Source organism: Cherax quadricarinatus, chromosome 72 (assembly GCF_038502225.1).
Source record: "Cherax quadricarinatus isolate ZL_2023a chromosome 72, ASM3850222v1, whole genome shotgun sequence".
Lineage (NCBI taxonomy): Eukaryota > Metazoa > Arthropoda > Malacostraca > Decapoda > Parastacidae > Cherax > Cherax quadricarinatus.
The window spans coordinates 11,523,723-11,546,523 of record NC_091363.1 but is presented as its reverse complement, the minus strand read 5'-3'; the positions used below and the strand labels follow the sequence as shown (position 1 = coordinate 11,546,523).

The window sequence follows — 22,801 nt, the reverse complement described above, 5'->3', positions numbered from 1 at the left end:
CTCTGACTGACTTTTGGAAACAAATCCCAGAAGCAAAGTATCACAATCTTCAGAAAACTGGCTATTGACTACTCTATGTTTTTGAGACAACTTAGTGCAGTGAATTTCTCTTCTGTAATGAAATTTATCACTATCCTCACTAACAGCCACCTCACCAAGCTTCTCAGAACAGCTTTGATATCCTACTAGCCAAATTTTACACAATTAACTGCAAAAATGAAGACTCAAAGTCTTCAATGAGCTGAGATTAAACCTATTCTGCTTTGGTGAGTAGGACTACAATATTGTTGGATTTTTTATTATTTATAAATACAATTTTAAAGTAATATTTTCTGTGGCTCTTGAACATTCAAAAATGTATGAAAATTATTATGTGGCTCTTCTTATTGAAGAATTTGCCTATCCCTGCTATATAGTATGTTAGTAATGTATCAGCAAAATTGGCTAGTGAACATTAAACTTCATACACACCCTTCAACTAACCTGCATTAGCAATGACAAGGAAAGGTTTCTTTTGTGCAGCCAAATCTTCAGCCATCATACGATCTAGTGCAGCAGTGTCCATAGCTACTGGTGAGCCCACTATAGTGTTGCAGGGAACTACACGCACACAGCCGCATCCAATACCAAGCTGTTAAGAGAGCACCTCGTTATAAGACATTCGCTTCTTACTGGTATTGTACATCAAAACATTACTTTATTTGTCTTTCTTCCTTTTAAATATCAACAGAACTGTAACAGGCAAAATTTACTGACAAAAATCACCTACCTGATCATTCATAAAAATCAACAATATAAGCAGCTAGTGAAATTTCTGCCTTAAACATAAAATACAATATAAAATCTAGAATCTTACCATAGTGGCAATGTGCTGTGGCAGCCCTGGCCTGACTGTGCTGCTAGTGTATATGACAGGAGGTCTAGCATACAGAGCCTGATAGCCATCGGTTGTGTATTTGGGGTAACGAGTGTGAAGAAGCATTCGGCACACTCTCACTACTCCCTCGCGAACATCCTCATGGATGTAGGCAGTTGATTCAAAGTACCTGGGATGAAAGCATACTACTGTAGTCTACCTGCAAAGCTGCTGCTATATGAAGAGAATTTCATTACTTTGTGAAAAGAAATCATGAAGTAAGTGCCAGGGAATAAACTGGCACACCTATGACATGCCTGGGACTCACTGCAGAGTTTTTTATACCCTCGCAACCTGGTCTGAAACCAGGCTTTCTTGTTAATTACCTGTTCCATCAGACTGCCATTGTTAGCTCACTAACTCCACATTTACAAATCCATAATTTTAATGACTAAGGCAGTATCTGAGAGATCTTTACCTGTGACTTTTTTGCAAGCTCTTTCATCAACCACAACCTAGCCTAGGGTCAGGTTGTGGTTGATGGAAAAGCCAGCCAATGGGGGAGTCTAGCCTAAGGCCAAGCTTCCCTGTTGGCCAGCTGGTTAATCATACTAGGCTAGCACCCTACAGGTCTACTTAGCCAATACATCTCTTCTGCTCTGAAACTCGTAGACGCTGTCCAGCTTGTTTCTTGAAAATTATCTTCATTTGAGCAATACATATTTCTAATACAGTATTTGCTGGAAGTATGTTGAAAAATCTTGGATCATGTATGTTACAGTGTTTTCTACTGTACCCAGATATCAGAAATATTTCTGGAACAAGTTAGAGGTTTTCAAGAAGAAACTGAATCACTATTTCTGCCAAGTAACAGATTAACCATGCTGTGATGGCTATGTGAGCCAGCAAGCCACCAACAGCAATAGCCTCTGTGAAAAGACAATACAAAAGAATGGCCCAGACTGGCTACTATGGTAGAAAAGCTATCGAAATCAGTACTAAGTGTAACACAGATACTTATTTGTAGCTACAAGAGCAAAGCTATTCCCATGATGTATCCTTCCTATATACACTATGTTTATTATATATTTTTATAATTTCTAATAGTTGTAGTATGTACTACCTCCACTTTCAATTTATTCCCTTTTTCTACCAATATCTGAAAAGAAAAATTTCCCAGTATCTATTTGACTGCACTTTTTTCTTAATTTTTATCTGTGGCCTCCTCATTAGCCCACTGAAGACAGGTGCTGGCAAATATTATGCACACTATACTGAAATCAGCCGAGATTTTTCATAATTTTACTACTGAGGCATAAGACTATTCCACTAAGGAAAAAAAAAAATTTGAAATACTGTAAAACTTAAATTTGTCATAACTCACCTAAAGAGCCGGGAAACCCAAACACAAGAGTCTGACATGATTCGCGTTGCCAGCCTACGCAAGTGTTGAGGGTCGAGTGTAGTGACCAAAGCTGCAAGCAAGTGGGAAACTACTGCTAGCCGCCCATGAGAATCCATTGGACCAAGACCATAAGTTACATCTGGCTCTTCTTCATCGTATGTCATAAGATCCTACATGAGAAAAACTTCAAATTAAAATATTAAATTATTTAGAACTAATGAATTATTACAGCATTACCCTCACTGAGGAGTGCCAAACCCACAAGGATTTTACAGTACCTATGAAATTGCAGGCAATCGGGTTCAATCAATTAGGAAGGCAGGTCCAAGGCCTTTGATCAAAAGCCCCTCACCAGCATCAAGGTACTTCCCTTGAGGGGTTAAAAGGCAGTAAAGACAGACTGTGGATTTCTCTCTTCTTTCTACATCTTGGATTTTTTTTTCTATCAAGTCCTAGGTGAACAGTTATATGTAGTAAATACACAATTTAAAGGTTCACAAATTCATGTGTAACTAACCTGAAAATAGCATAACAGTGAAAGTATAATAAGGAGTGAGACCTTATGACTAGGATTATTACAGCCATGGGAAAAGTTAAACCTGTACAGGTCATACAGTGCCTATGGAATAGGAGGTAATCAAGTATGATCCAAGGAAGAGGAAGATAGCTCCAATTCCTTCAACTAAGAGCCCTTCAAGCACCAAGACTTTCCCCTTGAAAGAATGATCATGATTAAAGATGATCGACAAAGATAAGAGGTACAGGAATTCATCAGTTTCTAGGCAGTTGCACCGCAATGATTGTTTTCACTGCCGGTAAACAGCATTAATATACAATATTGTTTTCTTCTAAAGTATCCATAATGGCTTAACTAGTGTACAATCGACAGTTTTGGCAACTAACTATGAATTAGGAAGAGTTTACTGTAACAAGAATGATGCTTCCATATAGGTAGCATGGTAGTAAGACTTGCTTTATATCTGTAATGATACTCCTCTTGTCCATCATCTCTTTCAATTCTTGCACCTGTTATGCTCTTTGCAAACACTATCTTTATCAATCTCCCACTGCCCACTTCCTCTACAAACAGTATCCAAAAGCATCAAAGATGAATTGATGTTTAACATTTATAATGCAATTTTTGGCTTCCTATGAATTTTGATGCAAATACAATACAGTACATACAGTTGAACCCCAGTTTTTGTCCTCAATCCATTCCAGAAGGTTGGTCAAAATCCCAAATGGACGAAAACCAAAGCAATATTTACCATAAAAAATAATGTAAATCCAATTAATCCGTTCTAGACACCCAAAAATATTAACAAAAAATACATTTTATAGAGACTAACTATAGTTTTGCATACAGAAAACAATGATAAATAAATATAAAGCACTAATTTTTATGGATAAATGAACATTTAAATCACTTTTACTTTACTGAAGACTCTTGTTGGCATATTCTTTACGAGATCTGCATGCAACTGCCTTGCCTTTTCACAAATTATCGCCTCCACAACACTATCTCCCGCTAACTGTTTTTCGTTGATCCACACCAACAACAACTTTTCAACATCTTCGACTGTTTGCCATCACTACCACCCTCTACCCCTATCACAGCCACAACCACCCTCTACCACCATCACTACCACCCTCTACCACCATCACAACCACTACCACCCTCTACCACCATCACAACCACTACCACCCTCTACCCTCACCGAACAAGTGACAGAGGCAGACTGAGTCACATACGCGAGTGGCCGCATTCCTGGTGGGCGGACGATTTCAGAGCAGAGGTATGAAACCCGGGGTAAAATTTTGCCCAAAAACGTGGTTGAAATCTGAATTGCATGATATCCGCACCAGATGAAATCCGGGGTTCCACTGTATATGGATAACACACACATACACAAATGCCAATACAGTACAGTAATTCTATTTCTGAGCACATAACTTTAAATACAAAGTGGTCATATCCTTCCTATCTCTTAACCAGGACTCACCTGCAGAAGCCTCATTGTATTTGCTGGATCTACACCATTTGCTGCAAGTGGGCGTGGGTTCCTTTCTTCCCGCTGGAGAGGTTCAGCTGGAGAGCTTAATGTTGCAAACACTTCAGAGGTGAAGACAGACAATGCTCCAAACACATCATCTTCCTCCTCTTCTTCCTCCTCTTCCTCTTCTACTCCCTGTTGCTCCTGTTCCTTACTCTTCTCTAACTGTGCCATATCTTTAACTTCATTTACTGTTTGCTCCTTTGCTGATTCTTGTACTTGCTCCTTTTGAACTTCATTTTGTTGTATGTCACCATTCTTAGAGTGTAGTTTTTGTACCTTGTCTTCAGTTTTCTGCTTCCTATCATTCACAATTTCAGTTTCTTCCATGCGAGTTCTGTTAAAAGAGTTTGTAGCAAAATTTAATACAGTATATATTATTTTTTATTAACACATCGGCCGTTCCCACCAAGGCAGGGTGGCCTGAAAAAGAAAAACTCTCATCATCATTCACTCCATCACTGTCTTGCCAGAGGCATGTTTCTACTACAGTTACATAACTCTAATATTAACATCCCTCCTTCAGAGTGCTGGCACTGTACTTCCCATCTCCAGGAATCAAGCCCGGCCTGCCAGTTTCCCTGAATCCCTTCATAAATGTTACCTTGCTTACACTCCAACAGCACGTCAAGTCAAGTCCTAAAAACCATTTGTCTCTATTCACTCCTGCCTAACATGCTCATGCACGCTTGCTGAAAATCCAAGCCCCTCACACACAAAACCTTTACCTTCTCCCTCCAACCTTTCCTAGGCTGACCCCTACCCTGCCTTCCCTCCACTACAGATTTATACATTGTCAAAGTCATTCTATTTCATTCCATCCTCTCTACATGTCCAAACCATCTCAACCTCTCCTCAGCCCTCTGGATAATAGTTTTGGTAATCCCACACCTCCTCCTAATCTCCAAACTACAGATTTTCCCCACTATATTCACACCATATATTGCCCTCAGACTGACATTTCCACTGTCTCCAGCCTTCTCCTTGTTGCAACATTCACTACCCATGCCTCGCACCCATACAAGAGCGTTGGTATAACTATACTCTTATACATCCCCTCTTTGCTTTCATGGATAAAGTTCTTGGTCTCCACAAACTCTTTTTCCCTTTGTCAATTCTATGATTCACCTCATCCTTCATAGATCCATCTGCTAACATGTCCACTTCCAAATATCTGAACACATTCACCTCCTCCATACTCTCTCCCTCCAATCTGATATCTAATCTTCCATTACCTAACTTGTTTGTTATTCTCATCACCTTACTCTTTCCTATATTAAATTTTAATTTCCTTCTTTTATATACCCTACCATACCCTATGTTCCAAAATTTCAAAACTATAATGCATCAAAACTGAAATTGTCTACAGTAACTGTTACCATTAAATCTATTATAGCTTAGATAGTCTTAAGTTTATTTTAAGCCTGCCCATAATGCTCTGCATACAAGGGGCTTTCGACATGTACACCCAACTACTATAATACCTTGTACAACTGTGTCATGTCCTAATAAAATATTATTATTAACCAACCTCTGCAATTCCCTTCAGAATCTCCCAAAAGCACACTGTCACCAGCAAAGAGCAACTGTGACAACTCCTACTTTATGTTAGATTCTTTATCATTTAATCCCACACCCCTTGCCAACACCTGAGCATTCACTTCTCTTACAACTCCATCTATAAATATACTGAACAACCATGGTGACATCATACACCCGTCTAAGGCCTACTTTTACTGGGAAATAATCTCCCTCTTGCCTACATACTCTAACCTGAGCCTCACTATCCTCATAAAAACTTTTCACCGCTTTCAATAAACTACCTTCTATTCCATACATTTGCAACATCTGCCACATTGCCCCCCTCCTATCACCCTATCATATGCCTTTTCCAAATCCATAAATGTCACAGAAACCTCTTTACCCTTATTTAAATACTGTTCACCTATATGTTTCACTGCAAACACTTCGTCTACACACCCCCTACCTTTCCTAAAGCCTCCTTGTTCATCTGCTATCCTGCTCTCGATCTTACTCATAATTCTTTCAATAAAAACTACCATACACTTTAACAGTTATACTCAACAGACTTATTTCCCTATAATTTATACACTCTCTTTTGTCCCCTTTGCCTTTATACAAAGGAGCTATGCATGCTCTCTGCCAATCCCTAGGACCCCTATGGAAATAAGTCACTGTCTGACTTTTCTAGGTTATCTTAGGTTCTCTACACATACTGCTGTGTATGATAATCTATGTAACTGTATTTGTGTATACCTGAATAAACTTACTTACTTACCCTCTTCCATATATTTATTAAATAAAACACTAACCACTCCAAAACTATATCTCCACCTGCTTTTAACATTTCTATCTTTATCCCATCAGTCCCAGCTGCTTTACCCCCTTTTCATTCCACTCACTGCCTCACGCACTTCTCCCACACTCACAGCTGGTTCTTCCTTACTCCTATAAGATGTTATTCTTCGTTGCCCTATACACAAAATCACAGCTTCCCTTATCTTCATCAACACTGAACAATTCCTCATAATATTCCCTCCATCTTCCCGATACCTCTAACTCTCTGTTTAATAACACTCCTCTCCTATTTTTAACTAACAAATCCATTCTTTCCCTAGGCTTTCTCAACTTATTAATCTCACTCCAAAACTTTTTCTTATTTTTAACAAAATTTATTGGTAATATCTCATCCACTCTCTCATTTGCTCTCCTTTTACATTACTTCACCACTCTTTTAACCTCTCTTTCTCTCCATATACTCCTCCCTCCTTGCATCAATTCTACTTTGTAAAAGCTTCTCATATGCTAACTTTTTCTCTCTTACTACTCTTTACATCATCATTCCACCAATCGCTCTTCTTCCCTCCCGCACCCACTTTCCTGTAACCACAAACTTCTGCTGAACACTAACACTATATTCTTAAACTTACCCCATACATCTTTTACCCCACTGCCTATACTCTCACTAGCCCATCTGTCCTCCAACAGTTGTTTATATCTTACCCTAACTGCCTCTTCCTTTAGTTTATAAACCTTCACCTCTCTCTTACGTGCTGCTTCCATTTTCCTTGTATCCCATCTACCTTTTACTCTCATTGTAGCTACAACTAAAATGTGATCTGATATATCTGTGGCCCCTCTATAAACATGTACATGTAAAAGAATACATACATACAGTATAACCTAAACTAGAAAAGAATTGCAAACCAATACTGCAAACCTTATTTTCATAAACAGTATTATACTGGAAATAAAATGTGCTTAATATATTTCCACTTTCTATACTTAAGAAATGTTACTTGGTAACAGTGAAAAATCAATAAAGCAAAGCTCCTACTCCCAATGGTTCCAGATTCCTGTCTTCGGCTGTACTCTGGGGGTTCTCAATGTATTCTATCTATACAGTAATGCTATTTACTGCATTAAAACAGCAAATGCTGTACGTTATCTAAGGTTTGCAAATCACTTATCCACATACATTATTCCCTTCCAAAATGTTCTCTGTAATGTCAACCATACTTAAACCACTCTGGATTAATGCAATTCCTAACAGATAATTTTTCTCATGTATGTTTCTTAGACAGGAATTAGATAATTAAAATTAATTTCAAGAAAACTACAAAATAATGATGCTCACCCCTTTGTGTCTGGTGACTTTTCACTGCCTGCCATATTTCCCTGTGTTGGTGTCTCCCCCTCACTGGTGGTTTCTCTTGCTTCTACTGCTGCTTCTACACTTTTCTGTCAATAAAAAAGTTCATAATAATAAAATTCCTCATTACAGTACTGTGTTCTCAGTGAAAAACAAGAATATTGTATTTACGAATTCTCTCTGAGAGAGCAAAAATACATACTGTTTTTTATCCCATGAAAGAGCACTAAGCCCATTTGAGTCATATAACTCTGAAATCTGGAAAAATAAGGAAATAACCTCACCATTCAAATCTAAAATATACAGTACTGAGCTCTCTCTCTGGACAAAGGTGACTCAGCTTAGGAAGGTTGCAAGATCAGTAGCAAAATACATACATATCTTACAGTATTATACTTACTTTTAAAATAGTGTGCCTCAAAATTGGTTCCAATCTTTAACAGGCTTTTCCAACTACTAATCACATTAATTGGCTTGCAAATACACAAACATTCCCCACCACACCTAATCCCAATGAAAAAAAATTAGCCATTTTCAAAAGGAACAATATACTGTATTTTCTTTAGTTATCCCCAAACCAATGTAGTGGGACCTTGTACTATACTGTTAGTGTAAATGGTTGTTGAAATGATCTCATCTGAAGTTATCATCATATTTACTATATTTAGATATGAATGTTGCAGTACAAGTAAAATGAGTTGTGTGCAAGTGGTTTTTTGCAAATTATCAGTATATAATTTGAGATAGAAATTTTACTTTACAAAATTATTTATAGCCAACATTTAATACTAATAAAACAAGCATTTTATATGACAAATTTTATCAGTATACAGACATTTTAAATTAACAGTCCAATCATACTAAAGATCAAGAATGAAATTTTATAAAGTACCATAAAATGGTAAATTTTTTTGTGTTGTTTTTATCTACATATGAATGTATCCCATATACGTGTATCAAACAGGCAGTTATAGAAACTCAGAACATTTACAAGCCTTGATCTTGATATCATGATCCTGGACAAAATAAGGCATGGTCACCTTCCTCTGCATTTTGTGCAGGGCTGTGATACAAAGGAATAAAAACATAGTTGTGCAAAATAACTCTTAGTACAGTAAATTGTAAAATTCAAGAGAAGTGAAGATACCAGATATTATTAATTTTGTGATCATGTCATACACACATCATCCACATCCTCAACAGCAACTCGTGAAGTAAAATGTATAGTGTGAGACAATTCTACACACATGAGCAACCAGCACTGCAGGGCAGGGGGTGTTGCTGGATCATATAGCAGCAAGGGTAGAGAGGAGAACAGAGATAGAGACAGAAAGTGCTGTGAGGAGTACTAAGGAAGTACAGTGGACCCCCGGTTAACGATATTTTTTCATTCCAGAAGTATGTTCAGGTGCCAGTACTGACCGAATTTGTTCCCATAAGGAATATTGTGAAGTAGATTAGTCCATTTCAGACCCCCAAACATACACGTACAAATGCACTTACATAATTACACTTACATAATTGGTCGCATTGGGAGGTGATCGTTAATTGGGGGTCCACTGTATTATCAAAGTTTGTGTAATAAATCAATTGCTGTCAAAAATCAAAGAGGTAGTCTGAGTCAAAGGTGGAGCCATTTGCAAGGAGAGAAGATAAAGTAAGGGTGTTCGAGCAGTGACGATGCCAGAGGTAAATTCTGTGTGCTCCTTGAAAGACAGGACAGTCCAATAGAATTTGGCAAACCGAAATTGGAACCTGACAATTCTCTGAGAGAGAGATACCCATGAGTAAGACGGGTGTGCCTGATGCAAAGACAGGAGAGAGTAGTCTTCCAACCTTGGCATTGATGACAAGGGGGCGGCCAGAAACCTAACTTAGCTTGATGGAATATAATTTGTTATGAGTCATATTGGACCAACGTTGTTGCCAACTGTTGTGAAGGTGGTTAGAGTTTACAGCAAAGTAGTCTGAAAATGAAATACCTTTGTATGAAACTGGGAAGTCAAGCACCGCTGACCATGCAACAGTCTGCCTGCTCATCGCCCAGAACATCAACATGACCAGGGACCCAGCAAAAAATTATTTCTTTGTTTTTGCTAAAAATAAGGCACAACCAAAGTTGTATATGAACTAGGGGGTAAGGTGAATCAAATTTTTTAATAGCTTGTAAAGCACTAAAGGAGTCTGAGACTACTACAAATGTGATGTAGGCATAGATGCAATATGGATAACTGCAATGAGAACTGCATAAATGCCCTTGCACAATGCTATCCGGGAATACTGCTGCAAACCCGATACTGTCAGAGGATTTAGAACCATCTGTGTACACCACAATGCCATGAGAATAAGACTGGAAGTAGATGAGGAAAAGGGAACAAGAAGCAACTACAGCCTCTCCTCACTTAGCGACGTACTTGTTTACTGACGACTCAGACTCACAATGGGATCTCTGACCAGTATGTATACCTAAATAATGTATATTAGAGCTGATTTCCTCTATTCTGTTTATTACAATATACAGTACACTGCAGTATAAACATTTAAAAATATACCAGAAATGTTATAAATGGTGCAAAAGTGGCATTAAAACAACATCAAAGATGGTTGACACAAACCCACTATCATTATAGTATGCTCTTCACTTAGCCACAAATTTGTTTACCAACGTGGTCTTAGGAACGCAACTCCATTGTTAAGTGAGGAGAGGCTGTATGTATAGGTATTTGAGCTTTTCTGTATAGCAGTGGGGAAGAAGAGACATGAACTATCGGAACCTCTCAGGGAAGAAGACAAAAATTAGATGCTAGATGAATATATAAGGGGGCAACCAAAGAGAAATCAAGAGCGAGTGAAGACAGAGAGAAAAGGGATGGAGTAAACATGGCGGCAAGAAAATAATGGACCTCTACTAATGTTTGTTACTATCCTGTATGTAGAAGGATCGTGAAGGTCACGAGAGCAGACAAAATAACGGAGGCAATGGGCATCATGGCAATTGTTCAAGGATGGAATATTCACCTCTGCATATAGGTTCACAACAGGTGAGGAGCAAAAAGCCACTAGACAAATATAATCATTGATGATGGTGAGATCAAGTTTAGAAATAGTTGCCAGATAAGCTGCAGAATATATCTGGTCACCATAGTCTAGTTTTGATAAAATTAGGTCTGAAAAGAAGAGCGAGGGTTTTAAGGAGGTTAAGCCAGCTATGGCAAGTTGCTTGCATGGACATAATGTGAGGCTTCCAGGACAGATGGTAATCAATAAGAAAAGAAAACTGAGAAATCTGATTGTATCATGTTCTGGGATGCAGAAGCCATACAGGTACAATGGAGCATCAGAGACAATACAACATCTTGTAAAAGTAATTTGGTGTGTTTTAGCACCAGAAAATTTAAACCCATGAGTGGTGGCCCAATGGGAAATACAGGTGACAGCATTCTGGAGTAAGGCTGCTACTAGGCGGCAGTCAGCACATACACACGCTGTAGCAAAGTCATTAACAAAGTGATAACCAAATATTAGATGAGGGAACTGAAGCCAGATCATTTATAGCTAGTAGAAAAAGAATGATGCTAAGCACACATCCCTGAGGGGCACCTTCAGCTTGGACAAAGCGAATTATTAACCCAAACACAGAAATATCTCTCAGATAAGAAGTTTTTAAGGAAAAGTGGCAGATTGCCTCAGAGGCCTAAGGAATGAGCCTAGGCCAAGATGTTATGTCTCCAAGTAGTGTCATATGCCTTTACAAGATCAAAAAAGACTGCAATAACCAAGTGGTTACTAGCAAAGGCATTACAAACACAGGTATCTAAGCAGAGTAAGGGGTTCACAGTTGAGCAGCTCTTATAAAAACCAGATTGACTAGTGGAGAAATTATTCTCTCTAAATACCACAACAAACATCTTTCTACTAGACGTTCCATCAACTTGCAAGCTGCACTGGTAAGAGCAATGGGACAGTAGTGTGAGGCATCACGAATCGAAGTACAGTATGTACGTGGTTTATGAAAAGGTAAAACAACAGCAGTTTTCCACAGCTGGGGAAGAACCCCTTGTGACCAAATAAAATTAAAGAGATGTAAAAGGACTGCAAAGGCTGAGGGATGTAAATGCTGAAGCATACGAATGCGAAAGCTATCCGGCCCAGCTGCCAACAATCGGCAAGCGGAAAGTGTTAACTCCAGTTCTAGAAGTGTAAAAGGCACTATGGTCCTACTGTAATGATATCAGCTCCATGCAGTACATTTCAAACATACTGCATGAGCACAAGTAGGAAACCACCTAGGCATGCATTTCTGTGTGTGTCTAATCTAGGTATGAAGGACTGAATGTGAAGCCATGGTAAAAACCGAGGTTAAAAATAGTTGTAACAGTTCATCAGTAGAGGACGAAGAAGGTTCCTCACTAAAAACAGTCTGACGCGAGTACAGGTCCCAATTCACAAATTCAAACTGCCAATGTGGGCTTCGAAGAGGGCGAGAATACGAATGGGAAGTAAGGATAGGAAAATGATGGCCGTCACTTAAATATGGAAGCATAGACCAGGTAAAGTTGAGTGCAATTGATGAGCAAACAGAGATCAATGCGAGAGAGATCGAGTGCGAGGGTCAAAATGGATGGGAGTACCCGTATATAAAACACAAGAGGGGAAGAGAAGCGAGAAGAGCCTCTAAATGATCACCACAAGTCACAGTGAGATTCTCCCAGGGGAAATGACGAGCATTAAAATCGCCTAATAACAGAAGAGGTAGGGTCTTGAGAGGGTGCCACAGCAGAAAGGGATCTTGGAGGAGAAGTTTCATGGATTTAGGACTCCATGGTTAGGTTACTATTTTCTTTCACAAGAATAAAAAGGAAAAAAAGAAAAAAAGGGGGTAATGTGGAGGGGTAGCTCCTAGGAGGAATGAAAAGGTTGTAAATCCCCCTCCGCACCCAAGAGGATCTCAGTGCGGCCAGTAGTGCAAATGCGGCATGGAATCTAAGCCATACCCTACTCTTCATGCCAGTAAACCGGTAATCCAGGACAGCAACTTCACATCCACTGAGCCACCTCGGTGGACAAAGGAGAGGGCGGTTGGATACTCGCCACAAAGCATACTTCCTTTGGCCACCACTTCCCAGAATCCAACTGGCAGCCTCGAGAGAATCATCTGTCACCCGAAAGGCATTGTAAGCCACCCCCTGGGAGACCGAAGAGGGATCAGAACATCCCCAGATGATCCCAATTCCACGGCAAACTACACCACCACCACCAAGGACCTCAATGGAATGGGATGGACATCAATACCTGTCCCCAACCTAGAAACTAGAATGCCTGAGGGGAGGACCCCAAAGGCTGAAAGCAGGAAAGAGAGAGGGGAGGGAGGAGTGGAGGGTATTTAGGTTCAGTCTGATGAAGAAGACGGAAAGGTTCAATTCCTCCGACCAATAGCCTCCTCGCCTCGTCAAGGAGTCCCCCTTGAAGAGCTTCCTCTAATAAAAACTTACAGTACGTGGATAATACCTCCCAAAATAAAAATTTGGGCAAGAAATAAGTATAGTGCCTGGGTTTGGACACCTTCCTTGTATAAGAAGTAAATATCAGAGTTCCACCGAGGAGGTAAACTCAACATGCCGTTTAACCCAGAATTTGACCCTGGGCACTGCTAGTTGAGCCAGACATGTTAACAATGAGATATGAGTTAACTATATCCCAAGATATAACATTTACAACACTAGGCTAACAGTGTACTATAAATTTCTTACACGGAAAAGCCCATAGTTATATATATCTTTTACAAGTGTGCTTAATTAAACAACTGTAGACACATATATATTACTGTAAAACTTTTTATATTTAACCTAAACAAAGCTAATCATAACAAAATTATAACCTGTCAACAAAGGCTACAGTTATGAGGCTGATAACTGCTAGTGACACATCTGAAACGTACAGCCTCTAGGGGACCACGAACTAGAGCTCGACAACGGCGTAGTCTCTACAAGACAGATACATTATAAAGAGAAGGTATCCTTGAAGCTGCCACCGGTGCAAACAACTTTTCCCTTACAGTGTTTAGCTGCAGACAATTTGACAGCTCACTGGTGTACACGTAAACAAGCCTACGTCACCACAACCACATCTTACCACACTTATTTCCACCACCTCGGCCTATGTGCGCCTCAAATTGCATTACCAGTGCCTTGGTGTCCTCCTTAGCGGCTTCCATCCGGCTCCTGGTTAATCAAAAGTGGGTAATTGAGCAGTTTTGTGGCTTTTAGAGGGAATCATCTGCACCTGACCTCCGACCGGCCGATCTTGCGTGGCAATACTGACCAGGAAACAACACTCTTATTCTCTTAACAAATATAATACGCTCGTACTTATTAATTTTTTTTATCTTGGGGCTTATTTACGATGTAAATGAAAGAAATTGTGCCTTATCGGATTATTATACCGGTTCCTATTTTTTAGATAAGCCGTTAAGGTTTATCTCTATCAGTTCCTCTGTTGCTGCTAAAATTTGTACGTCATCACCCGCGGTATTTAAATAATATTATTGTTATTAATCTTTATTTATACATGTACAAGTTATACAGACCATAGCTGATATTAGTTACACTATATAGAAAGCCCCCTGGTTATGACAGCATTTCGGGAAAATTATGTTAATTTTGTCCCAGGATGCGACCCACACCAGTCGACTAACACCCAGGTACCTACTTGCTGCTAGGTAAACAAGAACACCAGGTGTAAGGTGACTAACACCTGGTTATCTAAGTAAGTTTATTCAGGTACAGGTGCGCATAAATACAGTTACATAAGTTATCATACATGGCAACATGTGTACATGACCCAGGATAAACCAAAAAAATTCAGACTTATTTCCATTGGTGTCCTTGTACTGCTACTGCTAGGTGAACAGGGACAGTAGGTGTCGTAAGGAAGATAAGATTTCGTTCGGATTTTTAACCCCGGAGGATTAGCCACCCAGGATAACCCAAGAAAGTCAGTGCGTCATCGAGGACTGTCTAACTTATTTCCATTGGGGTCCTTAATCTTGTCCCCCAGGATGCGACCCACACCAGTCGACTAACACCCAGGTACCTATTTGCTGCTAGGTGAACAGGACAACAGGTGTAAGGAAACGTGTCGAAATGTTTCCACCCGCCGGGAATCGAACCCAGGCCCTCCGTGTGTGAAGCGGGAGCTTTAGCCACCAGGCCACCGGGCCACCTTAGGAAACGCCCGGTATTTCCACATATACCATGTAATTTGTGTGTAAGATAATTTTTATTCGAAATCGTGTAGGTTTGTATCTTTAATGTGACTTTTCAAGGAGTTGATTAAGTAAGAAGTGTGAATTGCTCATTACTCTTATTTGTTCATGATTGTAGCCAAAGTATAAACGTAAGTAACCATTCTACAGAATTCATTACCTTTGTAACTTGTGAGCTCATTACCTTTGTACCTAGTTCAGCTATCAAAACTTTGGGGGCCCAGTCCCTGGACCCATTACGTACCTCTGTAATCTGTAAATACCTTTGTAACTTGTCATGATTGTGACCAGACTCCTGGAGTTCATTACCTTTGTAAATTGTGAGTTCATTACCTTTGTAAATTGTGAGTTCATTACCTTTGTAAATTGTGAGTTCATTACCTCTGTAACTTGCTCAGCTGTCAAAACTTTGGAGTCCAGTCCCTGGACCAATTATGTACCTCTGTAATCTTTTGACTACCGCCCACAGGATGGGTATGGGGTGCATAATAAACATATTAAACTAACTGTTGGAAGAAATTAATATTTCAATAATGGAAATGTATTACACACCTGGAAATGTTATTGAAATAATGATATGTATTTCAAGCCGGAATATGGCGCAGTGTGTATATTGTGTTAATGGTCTTATCTACCAACCTGTCGGTATTGTATACCATTTGATAATCACTCTGTCAGACACTGCAACACAATGGCATCTTGGTACAGAAGAGAAAACACCTTGGACAACTTTTTCAAGTGAGAATTGTTTGATCTGAGAGGGACATGACCTCCCAATGGCTACATTCTCACTACTTGTACTACTCTGCACCTCTCCTTCCGACAGTATTTAAGTCTCAACACTGTCACTTGATCTTCAGTTAGTTCCAGACTTTGGAACAACTTCTCCAGGCTGAGGGACTGACAACCTCTACGACTTCAAGGGTGATGGACTGATTACATCGTCTTCACATCTCTACTGTTCCTGCCTACTTTCTGTACTCGACTGAAGAAGCCTACTGTGTAGGCGAAACGTTTCGAAATAATGTTGCCTATGTGTCTTATCTACCATATTAATTAATCGTGGGTCATCCGGGCCAATGGAAATATTATCGCCAAAAATCTACCATGACAGGAAGAACTAATGTGTAGTGTACCTGGAAAGGTCCAGATCTGTAAAATAACTGTCAGATTAATGCTGATATTAATAGAAAATGAGATGCCCTGTTAATGGGGATGAAGAACTGATCACTGGTGGATTGTAATAGTGTATACTCACCTCCCAGTGTGTTTTATTTCTCACACACAGTTATTGACCAATATTAGGGTATCTACATATAGGGAAGCATTAGAATATATGAAGACCATAATTTGGCAAGATATTTCTTTTTGCATAATGTATAAAAAATTTTATAGAAAAAATCCTTATAATAATAATAAAATATCTTTATTTATTACAGGTACATATACAAGGTATACAGACCATAGCTGACATCAATGACATACTACTATACAGAAAGCCGCTTGTTATGCTGAGCATTTCGGGCAAATTAGGTCAGTTTTGTCCCAGGATGCGACCCACACCAGTCCACTAACACCCAGGTACCCATTTTGCTGATGGGTGAACATGGATAGCACCAGGTGTCTCATGGAAACACGTCCCTAATGTTGTCCAGTCGTACCGGAGGAAATTCGAACTCCGGACCTCAGTGTGTGATCGAGCTAGGGGACATCAAGCTCACAAATATATTTCATTAATCACATACAGTCCAGTTTTAATACAACCATTGCTACTGGCTTGAAATATTTTATTTAATGAAAATTCAAGAACTATAAATTCATATAAATCTAAGGTCCAGACGTGAGTTGGGGAGCAGAGATGGTGGACATGAAGGAGTTATGTGGTGACCCATTATTTCCGAAGTTCTACATGTCTCCGAGGTACATCAATATCAGTAAGTGTAATCTATTTTAGATATGCCAGAGTTCTCCCCAGTTATGTGTGTGAAATGTTAATTCAGGATTGTACCTGTCAGATTTATACACGTAATTTCTCGCAAAAGTTGTTGGTCTTTCTGAACCAGATATGACCAGTAAAGATCAAGTAATTAAACTCACACTTGTGGAAAGCCTTCAACAAGTGCGACCATGGTGTAATATGATAAAGGAATAACAGGAAAAGTTAGTAGATGGATCTATAACTTCCTAACAAAACACAAAGAGTAAAATCTGAGGTGGCTACAGTGAAAAGCTCGATTCCCCCATTCTGTTCCCCATCCCCATATTTGACATGAAGATGCAAGCCACAGCATGACAGTGTCATCTATTAATGTTGAAACTGATTAATTTTATGAGCCAAAATATTAATGAGAGTGACTGCCTCTTTACCGAGTATGAATTAGATAATGCATTAACTAAAGGTCGATCAACTGCTCCTGGAGAGGATGGTATAACCTATGATATTCTCAGAACTCTAAGGCACGTGCCTGATAACCCTTTGGAGCACTGTATAATCTCAGTTACATTGAGGGCGTTCTTCCTACTTCCTGGACCAATAGTCTCATTGTGCCTATCCCTAAGCCCCAACAGCCTGATACATTTAGACCGATCTCCTTAACTAGTTGTCTTTGTAAAGAATGATACTTAACAGACTGTACTACAGAATCAGACACCAACTTTCCCCCTACCTCTATGGGTTCATGATCTAAAATCTGCATTTGATATTGCGAACAGAACCGTTATACTACATGAACTAGCCAAAATGAATATTGATGGTAGCTTACTCTGCTGGATAATAGGATACCTGTCAAATAGAGTATCCTGTGTCCTTTATCAAGGCTTTAGAAGTGAGTCTAAAGAAATGTCTTTAGGTACACCGCAGGGAGGAGTTCTTAGTCCCATGCTATTTAATATTCTGATTAATGCTCTCCTAAATGCTCTACCTGCCTCACCTAAACATATAGCTATAAGCTATGCTGATGATATCATGATCCACACAACAGGGCATAAGAAGATGAATACCATTCTTAATGAAGTTCAAGCAATTTGTAATCGACTAGGTCTCATAATATCTTCCTCTAAAACAAAGATCTTAACAAGCAAACGACATCCCCCACCCATCTATTTGCAGGGTGAAATCATTAGCTACGTTAAAACTTACAGATATCTTGGTGTAGATGTACCCTTTAACAAATCCACTATACCACAACTAAATAAGAAATGCAAAGCTAGGCTAAATGCTCTCAAAGCTGTTGCTGGCTACAACCCCAACTATGGTGCTAATGTGAGAATCGTGAGAATGATGTACATAGCCTTTGTTAGGTCCTTAATTGATTATGCTGCTCCCATGTTGATATTAGCTAGAGAAAGTTCTCTCCGACCCGTGGAGTTAATGCAAAATCAAGCTCTCAGAATTATTCTTGGCTGTCCCAGATCTACAAAAGTTCTTAATATGAGGAAGGAGCTTGGTATTTCTAGTATCAGTGATAGGATTGTTGAGAGCAACACTGTACTCGGTATTAGAATGTTGAGAAATGAACCAGACTCTGTCACAATGAATCTTACCAAGTGTCTAGAGGTAAATACACACAGATCTAAATGGATTGTGAAAACATGCAATTGCATTAAGTTTTATAACCTGCATGAACTGTATCACTGTAGGCAACAAGAGCATTTCACCCCTCCGTGGAAGATGTGTTCATTTAATATCACATACCTGCAAGTCCCTCCGAAGAAGCTCATTGCTAGTAATCCCTTCCTTAAATCACTTGTTAGAGCAACTGCCTGGAGTTACCTGGAGAGAGTTCCGGGGGTCAACGCCCCCACGGCCCGGTCTGTGACCAGGCCTCCTGGTGGATCAGAGCCTGATCAACCAGGCTGTTACTGTTGGCTGCACGCAAACCAACGTACGAGCCACAGCCCGGCTGATCAGGAACCGACTTTAGGTGCTTGTCCAGTGCCAGCTTGAAGACTGCCAGGGGTCTGTTGGTAATCCCCCCTATGTATGCTGGGAGGCAGTTGAACAGTCTCGGGCCCCTGACACTTACTGTATGGTCTCTTAACGTGCTAGTGACACCCCTGCTTTTCATTGGGGGATGTTGCATCGTCTGCCAAGTCTTTTGCTTTCGTAGTGAGTGATTTTCGTGTGCAAGTTCGGTACTAGTCCCTCTAGGATTTTCCAGGTGTATATAATCATGTATCTCTCCCACCTGCGTTCCAGGGAATACAGGTTCAGGAACCTCAAGCGCTCCCAGTAATTGAGGTGTTTTATCTCCGTTATGCGTGCCGTGAAGGTTCTCTGTACATTTTCTAGGTCAGCAATTTCACCTGCCTCAAGAAGAAATTTCTCACCTAGCTGGTAGTAATAAGTTATCACAAGTTATATACACTGATGGATCTAAACAGGAGTCTTCTGGCAGGGCTGCATCTGCTCTTGTTGCCACCTCCCTGGTTAAGAACGATAATAATTTTGTTGAGTTAGGCATAAGAATTAACAACTGGGCGTCTACACTGCAAACTGAATTGTTTGCAATCCTAATGGCGCTAAAGCTAACCTATGACACTGAGCTTGACTCTATCATCATTACTGATTCTATGTCATCATTGAAGGCTCTTGACTCATATAATGACTCCAACAACATGGTCATTGGAGAAGCCAGGTATAGATACTCAAAAATTAGGGACAAAGGAATTAATGTACAATTGCTATGGATCCCACCACACATTGGATTACTCCTTCATGATAAAGTTGATATGTTAGCCAAGAAGAGTACCCAGAAGGAGCATGTAGAATATAACTTTGGTATAGCTGTGTCTAGCATTAGGAATAATATTAGGAGAGAAGTAAATAATTAAAATGATTGTTATAGGAATGCAGTTAGAAGCCTGAGTAGATCTATAACCCACTATGATAACATGAACGTAGATAAGTATGTTTATGGAGCAACTTGCAATGTGAACAGACTGGCTGATGTTGTAGTGGCCAGGCTTAGGCTTGGTTACAAGTACTGACTGATGTTGTAGTGGCCAGGCTTAGGCTTGGTTACAATTACTTCTGGCAGTTTGGGAGACACACAGATGATGGTCAAACTAAGTGTAAATTATGTGATCAGGCAAATGGTCAATGTCTTGAACACTATGTGCTTAATTGTCCACTTATTGAGGAATACAGAGACAGACAGTATAATAACCTATGTGGCATGTCAAGATATCTTATTAATGAAAATAAGATACCATATATACTAAGCAAATTTCCTAAATTTGCTTGTAACAGATAAGTGAACTACAGATATGTAGATATAAATCCATATGTATTCCTGTTAACCCTTTGGGGCCTAGTTCCTAGGCCTTTTGTGTATCCATATGCTCCTGCGCTACCTTCCACAGGATGGATATGGGGTGCACAATAAACTAGCCACTTCGGTGGCAAAATCTAAAATCAATAACACTGCAAGAGAACCTTCAAAACTAGGGATGTCATGCCCATGGTGATTCTATTCAAATCGCTTGTTCTCTCTAGGCTGGAATATTGCTATACAGTAATGGCCTCTTTCAAGGCAGGCGTAAATGCAGACCCAGAGCATTAATGTACAGAGAAGTTTCACGGCACGCATAAGTACAATAAAACACCTAAATTACTGGGAATGTTTGAAGTCCTTTGATTTGTATTTCATGGAATGCAGGCGAGAAAGATACATGATAATATACCCTTGGAAAATTTTAAGAGGGACTAGTCCCAAATTTGCACCCGAAAACCACTCCCTGTCAAAAGAATGAGCACGACATACAACATCCCCCCAGTGAAAGCAAGGGTACAACGAGTACGCTAAGAGACAACACAGTAAGTGTCAGGAGCCCAAGACTGTTCAATTGCCTCCCATCATACATTAGGGGGATTACCAATAGATCCCTGGCTGTCTTCAATAAGGCGTTGGACAGGCAACTGAAGTCGGTACCTGATAAGCTGGGCTGTGGTTCGTATGTTGGTTTATGCGCAGTCAGCTGTAACAGCCTGGTTGATCAAGGCTTGATCCACCGGGAAGCCTGGTCACAGACCGGACTGCGGGAGCGTTGATCCATAAAACCCTCTCCAGGTATACTGCCACGCATTTATGGAATTTTTATACATGTGTGTCACTGACGGGTGGTCTGGTATACCCACCCAATGATTATTATGAATAACACAATACATACCTTTATCAATATGGGCCAAAGTGGTTGGGCCACTTACCCCCTCCTCACCCCCACCCACCCACCCTTTTCCGACATTCCATCCTTACTTATCCTTCTTCAGCCCGCCCACCTTTACTGAACCTGTGGTGAAAGCATCGCACTGCAGTGCCTGGTGTCTGTCTACTCACTTTGCATTTGATGTCGTTGGCATCTCCAACCCTGTGTGATCTCTATAACCGTTCTTTTGAGCTACTGCTCACAGGGTGAGACTCAGTTGCACAGTAAACTAGACTCTTAGGTGGCACTATTATTATTATTTCTATCGTAACTAAGTTCTAAACCCATAAGGGTTTATATATCTTTACTTAGGTGGCACATGGTGTAAGTGCCAACACTCAGGTTCACTTGGTCGCCCACCATTAGACACTGACACAGTGTTCACTTAGTCAATAAATAACAAAAAGGCACAATACCGTGACTGGAACAATGGTCCAAGTCAGACTGAAGTGTCGTCGTGGGCTTCCCTCTCCTATGTGCAGGTTATTTGTATATTCACTTGGCCACCCACCATCAGACACCGACACAAGGTTCACTTGATTGCCCATCATCAGTCTCCGACAGGGCTCACTTGGTCGCCCACCATCAGACACCAACACACGTCGGCGTATTAGAGAGTGTATCTTGACTGCAACAGAATACAAGAAGAAGGGCAAAAACTGAAAGAGAAGGTACAAAGACGAAAGGAGGCAAGAGAGGCAAAGATGGGGATGGACACACTAACCCAGACTCAGGAGGAAGATCAAATAGAACCTTCCTCACAACCACCTACAGAAGCCCACCAACCAGGACAACCCCAATGCAATCAAACATTCTAACCCAAATCGCATATACCGACCGTACCCAATGCCCCCACCCACCTCATTACAAACTCTACCTTCACAGCAACCGCCCATAGTTCCTCTTCACGTCTCCTGCTTCCCCAACCCCAACGTACTCCCCAGACTAGAGTTTTAGAAAATAAGTTGAAGGTTTGGTATACAAATGCAGATGGAATAACAAATAAATGTGAGGAGTGGCATGAAAGAATCAAGGAGACATCCCCAGACATAATAGCACTCACAGAAATTAAATTCACCAGGATGATAACAGATGCAATCTTTCCACCCGGATATCAAATCCTGAGGAAAGATAAAGGGAGCATAGGGAGAGGAGGCTTTGCACTGCTTATTAGGAACCAGTGAGGATTTGAGGAAATGGATGGAATGGGCGAAAGAGACTACATAGTAGGAACAATCCAGTCTGGGGGCCATAAGGTGGTAATTACAGTAATGTACAACCCACCCCAGAACTGCAGGAGGCCAAGAGAAGAATATGAAGAAAGCAACAGAACAATGGTTGA

At 40.2% G+C, this 22,801-nt stretch overlaps 1 protein-coding gene across 1 annotated transcript in view; it reads right to left on the bottom strand.

Annotated features, from left to right (window-relative positions):
* The window catches only part of LOC128701278 (pyridoxal-dependent decarboxylase domain-containing protein 1), a 41,249-nt gene extending 26,945 nt beyond the window's left edge, over positions 1-14,304 (bottom strand). Inside the window, exons 1-6 of the mRNA XM_053794929.2 lie at positions 14,170-14,304; positions 7,974-8,077; positions 4,265-4,652; positions 2,241-2,431; positions 857-1,046; positions 484-631 (exon numbers count right to left, since the gene is read on the bottom strand). Coding sequence (XP_053650904.2) covers positions 484-631; positions 857-1,046; positions 2,241-2,431; positions 4,265-4,652; positions 7,974-8,077; positions 14,170-14,202 — 1,054 coding nt within the window. The 5' untranslated portion in view covers positions 14,203-14,304. The remainder of the gene's footprint in view (positions 1-483; positions 632-856; positions 1,047-2,240; positions 2,432-4,264; positions 4,653-7,973; positions 8,078-14,169) is intronic.
* Between the last annotated feature and the right edge of the window lie 8,497 nt (positions 14,305-22,801).